The sequence below is a fragment of the Chanos chanos genome, chromosome 11, assembly GCF_902362185.1.
Source record: "Chanos chanos chromosome 11, fChaCha1.1, whole genome shotgun sequence".
NCBI lineage: Eukaryota > Metazoa > Chordata > Actinopteri > Gonorynchiformes > Chanidae > Chanos > Chanos chanos.
The window spans coordinates 24,068,199-24,083,093 of NC_044505.1; the positions used below are offsets into that span (position 1 = coordinate 24,068,199).

Sequence of the window (14,895 nt, forward strand, 5' to 3'; positions counted from 1 at the left end):
ATCTATGGCACTATGATTGCCTAATGTGACATATAGTGGCCGAAAGACAGAAATATTGAGTAGTCTGATCCCCGCATTACTGTACAGGCCATGTAACGCACTGAAACAATTTCTCTAAAAATGCAAGCGCTCGACTATATGTGGTCTGTTGAATAGCTCGCACCTGGGTTTAAGGCAAATTATGTATTTTGCATACACTGATGATGATGATATACATTGATGATATGATATACTTAAATTACTGCAGTTTAGTAGAAGTTTTAATAATGAATTGGAGGATGGTACTTAAGGACAGATATAACTTTGATTCAAATATGCAGCTTTGCCCACACTGACTGCACCCACCCACTTTGTACCATGAATGCATATTTTGTACACAGGAGTTCTGGTTGCTATGGCAGCATAGAGATTCATAGATCTCTAGTGTCATCTAGCGAGCACGTGGGATATCCTGCAAGATTCGGGACAAGGTGACATTCAGCGTCTGATGTGGTAACTGATATTAATCCGTAATTATGACATTTTAAATCATAATTCTGGAACAATGTGTTGGATTTCTGAAATGCTAACTGTTTATTTTGAGATTAAGGGGCATCCTCCCCTTCCCAACAATTATCCTCGTGCGTGTATGCTGAACACAGTATACCTGTATTGACTCGTTTCTCAAGGTTCTGACTCGAAGAGTTCTCCAAGACAAGATTAAGTCAAGTTTAAGAAAGGGAGAACAAGGTATAAATTTCAAAATTGTCTAGTGACGCTGCCATGTTGCATAGCTTATTCAAATGTTAACGAGAAATTAAAAACTACTCCTATGGGCCAAAATACACAGCAGTTGACTATAGCAGCTATGTGTTTAATATCGAATAATTCTAAACAAATTGTTTTGTTGCTGTACAAAGAATGATTACTATCAAGAAACATTAAAACTTATTGTAAACGTCTCAGACAGCGTCACGGAGGAGTACCTGATCATTTTGATTGTGGTGTATACTAGTTCATCTTTTTGAATTCACGTAAAATATGCAATGGCTAAAAACTTCCTGATTGCCTGCCTGCCTGCCTGCCTGCCTGCCTGCCTAACGAGTTCTCATCAATGACAGCCGCTGTGTTCTGTCTTAAGACTTGCAAACACTTGAATGTGGATTGTATGACAGTCGAACTTGGCCTTTTTAAATGGTGGGTATTGTATATTCACTAGCCCACTTAAATTCCTGTATTAACTCTGAGTAATGAGTGCGTTTTGTCTCCCTCTTGTGGTCAGGATAACCGTCGCTATAGGTGAGGTCAATAGGTGCCACAGTTCTGTAATTATTTAGGAAACACAGGCACAAAAGTGTTAAGTCGAGATGTAACAACTTGTTTCCAATTTTAATAAAGAAGTACTGAAAAATAAGGAAACAGCGAAACTGAGAAACTAATTCAATTAAAACGACTGCCTTTTGTAATTCAACGTAAGTTATAGCGTTTCCCTTTTTCCCCACATGATGGTACGTCACGCAAGCAAGTCACGAGAAACTCCATGCACTTCCGTGTTTGGTGTAGTAATTTGGAAGTGGTTGAGCTTGTCGCAGTGAGGAACAAACACAGCAAAGATGACCGGCACACCACTGTGTTATTTTGTTTTAGCTGCGATTATTTCGATCGCTTCAGCGCAGTATGTTCCACCGGTAAGTTTTCACAAGTACAGTTTAGTTAGTTTCTGTCATCCTCTCTTCTCTTGTTGCGCAGCTAAATGATTTGCCTGAATGTATAAATTAGGATGATGGTAATCGGACGTTACGGTTCTCTGTACAGTATACAAAGTTTTAGCATTTATTGCCACAGTGGCCATATTGAATGAAGTATTTAAAAATGTGTGTTTTGTCGAAGTTTATCATACTTCTTATGGCAAAGCTTGTTGCTAAGGAAGGTGGAGACCGTGTACTAACACCTGGGACATTGCATTGTTAACAGTGGATTAATTGCTGTACTCTTCTTTCTCTCCATTAGTACACTGAAGAATGTCGGAGTGGCATGTATCCGCCGCAAGGGCCAACGTATGTAACAATTACTTGACAGTCTTTAGAGATTTCATAAACCCTTCTCGAATGTTTTGTTCAGCAGTTAGAGGCTTTCGGTTGTTGTGTAAGACACTGTGTTGTTTTGTAATCACGGGCTTACTTTGGGTTAACTTCGTTTCATGTTGAGAGCAACTCACTGTACTGCCTTTTGAGTATTGATCATTTTTACAAGTGTCAGTAATAAAGCTCTTCGCATTGTCTGATTTTTCGTTTAGGTTTAAAGGTGCTGTCACCTGGTACACTGTTGACCTAGATTTGCCACCAAGCCAAAGATGGACAGCACTCATCACTGACAAAAAGACTGAGGTGAGTTGTGTGTTAGCTTTGTCATGCTAAGGGTCCAGACATATAATAGTTTTATAACCACTGATCAAGTCAATCACATCCAAACTATAGATTTTACCCTTAGATCCTTTGTATTGTTCACTCAAAAAACTAAAATTGGCAGATGCTTAAGTCTGTCTGTTATTTAAAAAAGGAGCTACAGAGAGAGGTTGACTAAGCTGGTGCAAATTTGAGTTAAGCCACTTACTAAAAACAGAGGTTTAAGCTTTTGTAATTATGTTTGATGTCTGTGTTAAGTAGACTCTTGTGTTTGTCTCTGTGCAGCTGGCTGAAATGGTCCAGACCATTAAAGATCTTGCAGACGCGTTTGTTCCCAGTGGAAAACTCATTGATCTGGTGGATAAGGCTCTGGTAAGAGATAAAACCCGTGTGAAGTTCTCCTGTAGAGAGCTGTGGTTCTGCTTTAGGGTTCTTCAGACAGCCTCTCAGAGCCCTCTCTCTTCCACAGCACTGACAGCCTCAGTCTTCCTTTCTCACTCTCCCTCACCTGTCCAAGCTTTATACTGTGTCCTCAGGAAACCAGACAGGGCCATTTCATAACCTCACGGTGCTCTGGGACAGTGTGTCATTAAGTTTTGCATCTTGCCTTCTTCTGAAGTATAATCATGTTACCTACATTTTTTTTTTTTTGTTCCTTAGCCCTTAATGGTTGATACACTCCCGCACCCTTTCAACGAGGAAATCAAAGGAATAGCCACTGCATCAGGTGTTCCTTTAGGTAATCCAGTCTAGCTTCCCATCAGAGATAAATATATGTGTTAGAATAAGAGCATTTCTCCATCATGGTCTCACTTCTCCTTTCCCCCCCCTTTTTTTTTGTTGACAAACAGGGGAGGTCGTGCTTTTCAACATATTCTATGAGGTCTTCACTGTTTGCACTTCACTGGTAGCAGAAGACTCTACAGGTTAGTTAACAGTTTACTGCTGTACACTGTCTTTGTCCTGTTGTCTTAAACACGACTCATTTAAGTCAGAGGACTCTACAGGTTAGTTAACAGTTTACTGCTGTACACTGTCTTTGTCCTGTTCTCTTAAACACAGCTCATTTAAGTCAGAGGACTCTACAGGTTAGTTAACAGTTTACTGCTTTACACTGTCTTTGTCCTGTTCTCTTAAACACAGCTCATTTAGGTCACGGCACTTTGTTTTCAAACACTGTCTCAAAAAATCAATCATTACATCTTTGTCTCAGGAAATCTTATCCATGCAAGGAACCTGGACTTTGGACTCTTCCTGGGGTGAGTTCATCTGTCTGGTCTTCACAGAAGTGACTGATGTGATTACAGACAGACTAAGGATCTTGAAGCGGAGTTTTATCATTGGTTAAGTGTCCTGAGTTAGGGAAATAAGATTACCTGATGGGCTCAGTAAGGAAACACTCTCCTGTTCACACACAGGCAAAAGTTCAACTCATGGATGTTTTAAAACAGAAACTGGTGTTGGAATGATTTTCACAGATTGTCTAAGAAAAACCCAAGTTCCAGATACTGATTTTAACTATCACTAAAGAGCCTTGGTGTTTGCGTGTGTGTGTGTGTGCGCGCGCGCGTGTGTGCATGTGTATGCATGTTTGGGAATGTGTGTGTATGTGTGTGCGCATGTGTGTTTCTCTGCTGTTCTGAGGCCTGTCGCTCTGTTCCCCATAGCTGGGACATGAAGAACAAGTCCTGGGTGATCTCTGAGAAACTGAAACCTCTGGTGGTGAATATTGAGTTTGTAAGGAACAACCACACCGTCTTCAAGTCCACCAACTTTGCCGGATACGTGGGCATGCTGACCGGAATTCGGCCGGTAAGATGAGAGAAAAACTGAATGTCAGGAGCGAACTTTTCTGATGAACTACTTACTTTTTTAAACCTTTGACCTTTGGCGGTAATTCAGATTACTTGGTTTATGTGAAGTTGTTATATCTGTGGTATGACTAATGTATCAGCTCTGGCCTTCTGCTGTTACTCTGTACTGAAACAGTGGTAGATTTATTCCAGAAATAACATCCAAAACTGAGGTTTTTAAACAGGCCAGAGATTATGACACCATAGACAGTCGTGAGAATGGTCTGAGTGTGTAGTGCATCTTTAACTATCGTACCCCTATGGTCTAAACAGCGTAGTCACCAATTCAATTAACTAGATTAAAAAAAAAAAAAAAAGTAGCAGGGAGGTTGTACTTATATACCTATTATGATATAAATATTCAACAACTAAACCTATGGTGAACTGTTTGAGGGATATGTAAGGTTTACAGTGCAGTTTATTCTGGGATATTCTGAGACCTGGTTTTGATGGTTCAGCATTATGAAGCTGGTCTTTGTTTCTCGTCTGAAGCACGCGTTCACCCTCACCATGAACGAGCGATTCAGTCTGGATGGAGGATACATCGGTGAGTGTCTGGCCCATAACCAACCTCAGCCAATAGATGCGTTTAGTTAAATGTGTTTCTCTGAGTAGCGGTAAGTACCTTCAATCTTAGCTCCACGTAGAACCAAACAGGCTTGTTCACTTAAAGGCGACTCAAAGGAAACACGAGAGTGTCTTAAGCGTCTTTAGCTTTAGCTGCATGCTACTGTGGGTGAGCAAACTGAAGCACTGACCATCTTCCGATCGGGAATCTGTCAGGAATCGTGGAATGGATCCTGGGAAAGAGAGACGGCATGTGGATGAGCTTCCTCACCCGCTCCGTCCTGGAAAACGCCACCAGGTCATTTTCACCTCACCTTATATTCCTGTCATTCACACCAACAATGAGAATAAACTCATATGTAGGAATGTTTCTGATGAAGCCATTATTTTTAATCTTCAGTATCAGTTCAATGTCATTGAATTAGTTCATCATCTGCACTGAGTCTTACTTCCTAGTTTTGTTTGTTTGTTTAAATAAATAAATCCGCCATCCTGACATGGCGGTTGCAATGAGGCAAAGATGCTGCTGTCTCAGACCAAGCTGCTGTTTGTTTGTTTGTTTGTTTGTTTAAATAACTCCAGCGTTCTGACGTTGCAGTTACGACGAGGCGAAGAAGCTGCTGTCTCAGACCAAGCTGCTGGCACCGGCCTACTTCATCCTGGGCGGGAACCAGAGCGGACAGGGCTGTGTCATCACCCGCTCCAGAGTCCTCAGCCTCGACATCTGGGAGTGAGTGTTGGGTTCTCTCACATGATTACATTCACACAGTGCACTCATCTGGGAGTGAGTGTTGGGTTCTCTCACATGATTACATTCACACAGTGCACTCATTTGGGAGTGAGGGAGTGAGTGGTTCCCTCAAACAGTCCAGTACCACAAAGCATACACCAACCCCTTTAATCAATCACTCTGTTCACTGTACTTCCACTCATCATGACGCATGGTTACTAAAGCCCCCACTGCAGAGTACAGTACATGTTGAGAGATGATTGACCCCGTGTGTGTGTGTGTTAGGATTGACGTGAAACAGGGCAGGTGGTACGTGTTGGAGACGAACTATGACCACTGGAAGGAACCTCTGTTCCTGGATGATCGCAGGACCCCAGCGATGAAATGCATGAACCAGACCACACAGAACGTAAGGCTGATTACCTCATCACATCATGACACAGTGAAACTGTCGTTTCCCTCTGAAGGCTTTCAGATGGTACCATGTAGCATGTCAGAACTGTCCCACAGGAAAAGAGTGGAGTTTATTTGTGTAAGTGACAGAAGTGTGATCTTTCTGTTCCTCACAGAACATCTCCATTAAGACAGTGTACGACATCCTCTCCACAAAGCCGGTCCTGAACAAGGTGGGTCACTGTCAGCTCTTCCTTCTCTTCATTTGCGTTTTGCTGTATCGGCTAGAGAAGAACAAATAGCTCACCTTTTATGCCTGTGGTCAGTAATGGACCAACACGGTAAACATGTCTCCAATCCACATTTAAACAAAGACACATCCCCTACAGTTGAACACCCCTTTTTGTGTCCTTCACATAAACCTACTCTGTCCCTCTCCTCTCTCTGTTCCCGTAGCTGACCACCTACACCACATTAATGGAGGTGTCCAAAGGAAAGCTTGAGTCCTACATCCGGGACTGCCCCAACCCCTGCATGCCCTGGTGATGCCCGGGCCCCCGCCTGACCGCCGCGTTTCCGGAATCTTCCTTCGGGCACTGAAGAGTGGGGCCGAGGGGTTGGATGTGGTTCATTGAGACCGGGAATGCTTTAAGACCGTCTTTATCGATATGGACCCGCTCAATCACTGACTTAACACACACATACTGCCGCTTACGGCCGACAGGCCTTGGAAGAAATGATGCTTAACACACACAGAGACTGACAGGGCTTTTAAATGCCACACAGGCTTGAATTTTAATGAATGGTTGTGGGAACATTTTTCCTAACTTTTAACACTGTTGACCTTTAATACTAAAGGTTTTGATATGATTCTGTTTTTAGGCAGATGTTGGCGTTTGAAGGTGATTTGATGTTGTGTGTGACTGTATCGTACCATACAGAGCTAAGTGTTGTGTATATATGTCCATGTGTTGGGTTTGGACCCTTAGACGGTGCAGGCTCTTACTGTTTCATGTCTTGTTAAATTTCGCTAATCATCTGAAAAACGGCCCTTCGTGTTTAAAGCATTAAACTGCTGTGGAATGAATCAAGTGAGAATTGTTAAAACTGTCGATAACTCTAAAAAAATAAAAAATAAAACTCCAAATCATTTCGGTTCCTGTAGTGCAGTTACATGCAGAGCTAATTTGAGTATCAAACTGGACAGCAGATTCTCGCCAAATGAAAATTATTTACAATATAATCTGCAGTGCAAATGTTGCCTTATTTTAAAACATTTTCAACTTTATTTCTGTACAATTATTCCTACACATGACATTTCCTGCTGCTTGGAGATAATGCACAATGACAAAACAAGGACAAACTTTGAGAAGGGGAGAGAAAAGTAAAAATCAACGTTTTATTTTATTTTATTTTTTTTACCTTAAAACCTCAGAGGAAACTTTAGAGAATGACATGGACAAGCATAAATGGACAAGACCAAAGTATTGAAACCCAACAAGGCCAAACATACCTCAGAGAGGTAAAACCGAAGGAAAGAAAGACTAACTTTAAAAGAGTGCGTTTAAAGATGAACCTACAGCAGCCTGGGGGAAGGGAAAGAGTCCAGACATGAGTGTGAGTGTGTTTCCCACTGCCACGGTTCTGGTTCTGGGAGCCTCTGCTGTGTGGAGTAGGGTGAAGTGCAGCTATAGGAGCTATAGGAGCTGTAGAGTGAGTCAGGCACAGAAAACAAAGAAAAAACAAATGGACCGGACCAGGCCGAACAGAAAACCAGACAAAACCAGACAGTACTGAGTCTCACAGGTCTTCACTGAGACTTCATTTAAAAACAGAAAAAAAAAACCCCACAGTTAAATACTATGAGACAGCCCCTTCTACCTCCAGCTTCTTCAACCTCAAACCAGTATAAAACGCTTCAGATAAAACCAACTCATGGTACACAGACAGATAAATAGGCTTTTTGTTTGTTTGTTTGTTTGTTTTGTCATCACCTGAACAGTGAGTGTGAAGCTTGGCATGTGTCACTGGAACACAGCGACATGTTAAAACAGAAGGCCTGGCTTTAACGTCAGTGCGCAGGCATCTTAACCAGAGAAGCCATAGTGAAACTCTGTACAGAGAGGATTATTTTTACAGCATCAGCATAGAGACGGCCTCCTCAACAGGAAGCAATCAAAAACAACGACGCCTCCCATTCTTCAGGCACTCTGCGCTCCAACCGTTTCTGTTGAGAGAAAGAGAGAGAGAAATTCCCTCAGTATCACTGCTCCACTCTGTCACACATCAGTGGCTGTCGGGGGTTACAGGGTTTTGACATCTCAGTGGTTGTCAGGGGCTACAGGGTTGTGACACATCAGTGGCTGTCGGGGGCTACAGGGTTGTGACACATCAGTGGCTGTCGGGGGCTACAGGGTTGTGACACATCAGTGGCTGTCAGGGGCTACAGGGTTGTGACACATCAGTGGCTGTCGGGGGCTACAGGGTTGTGACACATCAGTGGCTGTCGGGGGCTACAGGGTTGTGACACATCAGTGGGTGTCGGGGGTTACAGGGTTGTGACACATCAGTGGGTGTCGGGGGTTACAGGGTTGTGACACATCAGTGGGTGTCGGGGGCTACAGGGTTGTGACACATCAGTGGGTGTCGGGGGCTACAGGGTTGTGACACATCAGTGGCTGTCGGGGGCTACAGGGTTGTGACACATCAGTGGCTGTCGGGGGCTACAGGGTTGTGACACATCAGTGGCTGTCGGGGGCTACAGGGTTGTGACACATCAGTGGCTGTCGGGGGTTACAGGGTTGTGACACATCAGTGGGTGTTGGGGGCTACAGGGTTGTGACACATCAGTGGCTGTCGGGGGCTACAGGGTTGTGACACATCAGTGGCTGTCGGGGGTTACAGGGTTGTGACACATCAGTGGGTGTCGGGGGCTACAGGGTTGTGACACATCAGTGGCTGTCGGGGGCTACAGGGTTGTGACACATCAGTGGCTGTCGGGGGCTACAGGGTTGTGACACATCAGTGGCTGTCGGGGGTTACAGGGTTGTGACACATCAGTGGGTGTCGGGGGCTACAGGGTTGTGACACATCAGTGGCTGTCGGGGGCTACAGGGTTGTGACACATCAGTGGGTGTCGGGGGTTACAGGGTTGTGACACATCAGTGGCTGTCGGGGGTTACAGGGTTGTGACACATCAGTGGCTGTCGGGGGCTACAGGGTTGTGACACATCAGTGGGTGTCGGGGGCTACAGGGTTGTGACACATCAGTGGCTGTCGGGGGCTACAGGGTTGTGACACATCAGTGGCTGTCGGGGGCTACAGGGTTGTGACACATCAGTGGCTGTCGGGGGTTACAGGGTTGTCACACATCAGTGGCTGTCGGGGGCTACAGGGTTGTGACACATCAGTGGCTGTCGGGGGCTACAGGGTTGTGACACATCAGTGGCTGTCGGGGGCTACAGGGTTGTGACACATCAGTGGGTGTCGGGGGCTACAGGGTTTTGACACATCAGTGGCTGTCGGGGGCTACAGGGTTGTGACACATCAGTGGCTGTCGGGGGCTACAGGGTTGTGACACATCAGTGGGTGTCGGGGGTTACAGGGTTGTGACACATCAGTGGGTGTCGGGGGTTACAGGGTTGTGACACATCAGTGGGTGTCGGGGGCTACAGGGTTGTGACACATCAGTGGGTGTCGGGGGCTACAGGGTTGTGACACATCAGTGGCTGTCGGGGGCTACAGGGTTGTGACACATCAGTGGCTGTCGGGGGCTACAGGGTTGTGACACATCAGTGGCTGTCGGGGGCTACAGGGTTGTGACACATCAGTGGCTGTCGGGGGCTACAGGGTTGTGACACATCAGTGGCTGTCGGGGGCTACAGGGTTGTGACACATCAGTGGCTGTCGGGGGTTACAGGGTTGTGACACATCAGTGGGTGTTGGGGGCTACAGGGTTGTGACACATCAGTGGCTGTCGGGGGTTACAGGGTTGTGACACATCAGTGGGTGTTGGGGGCTACAGGGTTGTGACACATCAGTGGCTGTCGGGGGCTACAGGGTTGTGACACATCAGTGGGTGTCGGGGGTTACAGGGTTGTGACACATCAGTGGCTGTCGGGGGCTACAGGGTTGTGACACATCAGTGGGTGTCGGGGGCTACAGGGTTGTGACACATCAGTGGCTGTCAGGGGCTACAGGGTTGTGACACATCAGTGGCTGTCGGGGGCTACAGGGTTGTGACACATCAGTGGCTGTCGGGGGTTACAGGGTTGTCACACATCAGTGGCTGTCGGGGGCTACAGGGTTGTGACACATCAGTGGCTGTCGGGGGCTACAGGGTTGTGACACATCAGTGGCTGTCGGGGGCTACAGGGTTGTGACACATCAGTGGGTGTCGGGGGCTACAGGGTTGTGACACATCAGTGGGTGTCGGGGGCTACAGGGTTTTGACATGGGTGGGCAGACTGAGCTCCACACAGAGTTTATCAGGGACTGTTTTCACATGTTTGGACTGTTTGTGTCCCCTTCTGTCCATATGTGAGAGAGAATATTTTGTATGAGGTGGACTTGCTCTGTTAAGCCCTGCTCTAATGTGCAGCTGTTGGCCTAAGTGGAGTATCTCTAAACACTTTAAACAGCCCGGTGCTCTTGTGTTCCACTGCACTGTAACTCCATGATGAAGGAACGCAGTGGCTTAATCAACACCAGTCCAAATGCGACACAAACTGTGAGCGAGGCAACACCCCTGCTTGACCCGGATTTTTAGTGCAGGTGAGTGTTAACATGGGAAGGAAGAGGCAGTAATTACCAGGCTCTTTGAGTAACTGGCTGTTGCCCACCAGTCCTGTCAGTGCGTCTGCGTTCCCGTTCAGGATCTCCGAGGTCAGGCTATTATTCCTCTGCTCCTCAGTGATCCTGTTTCTCAGCTCCTCCTGCACAGCCGCACAGACACAGTCATACAAATACAGTCACACAAAAGGCCTTGGTGAGCACAGGGCCGTCTGAGTCCACTCCCTCAAACAGAGCTGAAACTCTGAATAAACACCCAGACTCTTACCTCACACAGCACAGACAGCTGCAGCGGCAAGTCCTCCACTTTGACAAAGTCCTCTTCATCTGACCTCTGACTCGTGTTTCCAGACCCTACCTCCTGTGTCAGCACATTCACACACACACTCTTAACTACACACGCTTAACATTCACTTCACTACAGCCAGAGTACAGAGTGAGTCTATAGGCTATGCCAACCGAACTGGTCTGCTGTAGGGTACACTTAGAGTAGAGAATGAATGTATAGTGTACAGTATAGACTATACTCTAGTGACAGTAAAGAGTAGATTACAGACTGAGTGTGTAGTCTATAGTCTAGTGAGACTATAGGTTACTGTTATAGAGTACAGAATGAATGTATCATGTATGGTAGAGTGTACAGTACAGGCATAGAGTACTGACTGAGTGTGTAGTCTATATAGTGAGACTATAGGTTTATGGTTATAGAGTACAGAGTGAATGTATAATGTATGGTAGAGTGTACAGTACAGGCATAGAGTACTGACTGAGTGTGTAGTCTATAGGTTATTATTATAGAGTACAGACTGAGTGTGTAGTCTATATAGTGAGGGTATAGGTTTATGGTTATAGAGTACAGAGTGAATGTATAATGTATGGTAGAGTGTACAGTACAGGCATAGAGTACAGACTGAGTGTGTAGTCTATATAGTGAGACTATAGGTTTATGGTTATAGAGTACAGAGTGAATGTATAATGTATGGTAGAGTGTACAGTACAGGCATAGAGTACAGACTGAGTGTGTAGTCTATATAGTGAGGCTAAAGGTTTATGGTTATAGAGTACAGAGTGAATGTATAATGTATGGTAGAGTGTACAGTACAGGCATAGAGTACAGACTGAGTGTGTAGTCTATATAGTGAGACTATAGGTTATTATTATAGAGTACAGACCGAGTGTGTAGTCTATAGGTTATTATTATAGAGTACAGACTGAGTGTGTAGTCTATAGTCTAGTGAGACTATAGGTTATTATTATAGAGTACAGACTGAGTGTGTAGTCTATAGGTTATTATTATAGAGTACAGACTGAGTGTGTAGTCTATAGTCTAGTGAGACTATAGGTTATTATTATAGAGTACAGACTGAGTGTGTAGTCTATAGGTTATTATTATAGAGTACAGACTGAGTGTGTAGTCTATAGTCTAGTGAGACTATAGGTTATTATTATAGAGTACAGACTGAGTGTGTAGTCTATAGTCTAGTGAGACTATAGGTTATTATTATAGAGTACAGACTGAGTGTGTAGTCTATATAGTGAGGCTATAGGTTTATGGTTATAGAGTACAGAGTGAATGTATAATGTATGGTAGAGTGTACAGTACAGGCAGACAGAGCAGCGGTGGGGCTGTTGAGTACCTCGGTGTTGATGATGACGGGGGAGTCGGTGTCAGGGCTGCCCGTGCCTGAACCCTGGGGGCTGGTTTGGGAGGTGGAGGCAGTGGAGGCCTTCTCCCTGTCTCTGTCTCTGACAGCTGAGCGCTCCTGCGTTTCTGGACGCGACTCCTGTCTCTCCCGTTCCTCCCCAGGAGAATCCACCTCCTCTGTGGGTTCTGATTTAGTGTTCTTCACTGTCAGGGAGAGGCCAGAGAGAGAGAGAGAGAGAGAGAGTGAGTGAGGGGGCTCATTTAAGAGTGCTATTATAAAACCTTCATTTCCCTGTGGTGCCATTACACTGAAGCAGGTGGGAGAGTCCATTACACAGAGGCTGCAAACCTTCACCGTCCTCTGACTTCTCTTCAGCCGCCTGGACTTCTTCGCTTCCACCGTCTCTCAAGCCAGCGCCGCACTGCAGTCAAAGAGTCACTGTGTCACTGGACTGCTCACAAAACTCCACAAAGATTCAAACAGCATGCTAGAGTGCTAACACACACACACACACACACACCCCACCTGTTTGTGTTCAGCAGTAGTGTCAGTGCTGGCCTGGAGGGAGGTCTGCACCTCCACAGGGCCTGCCTCAAACTCCTCCTCCTCCTCCAGCTCGTTCTCATCTTCTCCACTGCCGTAGTTGGTCAGCGCCTGTGTCTCCGCTTTAGACAGGCCTGACACACAACAGTGTAACACAGAGTGACTCTTCTGACAGAGGACACGCCCCACAGTACACGCCCTCTCTCTTTACACACAACTCACAGGTCATTAATCACACATTCTGTCTGCTACAGGCCCACTCATAGAAGACTCAATACTTTCATTCTGCTTGTGTTTCATTATTTCATTCGTTTTCACAGAAACATGTTTTTTTATTTATTTTCCATGGCATTGTTGTCTTGGTGTGGTGTGTGTCAAAGCTGTAATCTTTGATGGTTTTACTGTGACTCACTTATGGACAGGGGGAGTCCCTTTCCCTCTTCATCCTCCTCCTCTTCCTCGTCCATCTCAGAGACCTGGCTGTTCTGTCCGTCTTTGCCGTTCGTCTGCCGTTCCTCTCTCTCAGATCCGCCTGAGGCCCCTCCCTGCTCCGTCTCGTCTCTGTCCTACACAAACCACAGACCAGCTCTTACCAAAGACCCACAGAGCAGCTCTTACCAAAGACCCACAGAGCAGCTCTTACCAAAGACCACCACAGAGCAGCTCTAACCAAAGACCCACAGATCAGCTCTTACCAAAGACCCACAGACCAGCTCTTACCAAAGACCCACAGACCAGCTCTTACCAAAGACCCACAGACCAGCTCTTACCAAAGACCCACAGACCAGCTCTAACCAAAGACCCACAGAGCAGCTCTTACCAAAGACCCACAGAGCAGCTCTTACCAAAGACCACCACAGACCAGCTCTAACCAAAGACCCACAGATCAGCTCTTACCAAAGACCCACAGACCAGCTCTTACCAAAGACCCACAGACCAGCTCTTACCAAAGACCCACAGACCAGCTCTTACCAAAGACAACAGATCCAAACCACAGACCAGCTCTTACCAAAGACCCACAGACCAGCTCTTACCAAAGAACCACAAACCAGCTCTTACCAAAGACCCACAGACCAGCTCTTACCAAAGAACCACAAACCAGCTCTTACCAAAGACCCACAGACCAGCTCTTACCAAAGACCCACAGAACAGCTCTTACCAAAGACAACAGATCCAAACCACAGACCAGCTCTTACCAAAGACAACAGATCCAAACCACAGACCAGCTCTTACCAAAGAACCACAGACCAGCTCTTACCAAAGAACCACAGACCAGCTCTTACCAAAGACCCACAGACCAGCTCTTACCAAAGAAAACAGATCCAAACCACAGAGCAGCAGCTCTTACCAAAGACAACGGATCAAAACCACAGACCAGCTCTTACCAAAGACAACGGATCCAGTAACATACAAAGAAACATTTAGCAGTGGTGCTCAAAACAATGCAAACAGGAAGAACACTTCACAAACACCATAAGTCTTTCTAACAGTGTGCAGTGTTTTACAGTGATCATACAAAATGTCACAGCCTATATAAAGGCCACATTTGCCTTTCAGACATATGGGTTTATTAAAACCTTTCCCTCACTGCTGGCTAGCACCAATGACTGTTTTTAACCCTGTCATTATCTGTGCAGGATAAAAAAAAATACACAATAAGCTACCAAATAAATTATTATTTATACCCAATAACAGCTCTTATACCCAGTGAACTAAAACTAAAGCTAAAACTAAACTAATTATCAGTATAGTATAAGAATGATGAAGCCTTGCACTGACAATACCTTTATTCTTAAGTGTGGATGTAAAGCCATTTTTTCCACCAAGTCATGCACTTACTAACTGGATTTCAAAATGTGCACGACAACATTGGCAAATATGGGTCTACACATGAGCAGAAGTGCACTGAGAGTGATACTGAACTACAGGGAGGTAACAGTAAAAATGGCTCCATGTCAATGAGGCTGACCCTCCCCTTTACACAGACC

The 14,895-nt window shown here is 45.5% G+C and overlaps 2 protein-coding genes across 2 annotated transcripts in view; one reads left to right on the plus strand and one right to left on the minus strand.

The window, feature by feature from the left end:
- Positions 1-1,550: 1,550 nt before the first annotated feature.
- On the plus strand, positions 1,551-7,018 carry asah1b (N-acylsphingosine amidohydrolase (acid ceramidase) 1b). The gene is made up of 14 exons (XM_030787999.1): positions 1,551-1,667; positions 1,990-2,036; positions 2,276-2,366; positions 2,670-2,756; positions 3,045-3,123; positions 3,236-3,310; positions 3,598-3,643; positions 4,052-4,196; positions 4,730-4,784; positions 5,021-5,102; positions 5,403-5,534; positions 5,820-5,943; positions 6,104-6,160; positions 6,384-7,018. The coding sequence occupies exons 1-14, from the start codon at positions 1,593-1,595 to the stop codon at positions 6,471-6,473; spliced, it is 1,185 nt and encodes a 394-aa protein (XP_030643859.1). The 5' UTR covers positions 1,551-1,592; the 3' UTR covers positions 6,474-7,018.
- A 778-nt stretch (positions 7,019-7,796) lies between these two features.
- Positions 7,797-14,895, minus strand: part of pcm1 (pericentriolar material 1) — a 30,959-nt gene continuing 23,860 nt past the window's right edge. Inside the window, 7 exon segments of the mRNA XM_030787954.1 lie at positions 7,797-8,154; positions 10,738-10,861; positions 10,987-11,079; positions 12,356-12,567; positions 12,713-12,785; positions 12,890-13,041; positions 13,320-13,473. Of these exon segments, the coding sequence (XP_030643814.1) occupies positions 8,129-8,154; positions 10,738-10,861; positions 10,987-11,079; positions 12,356-12,567; positions 12,713-12,785; positions 12,890-13,041; positions 13,320-13,473 (834 nt within the window). The 3' untranslated portion in view covers positions 7,797-8,128.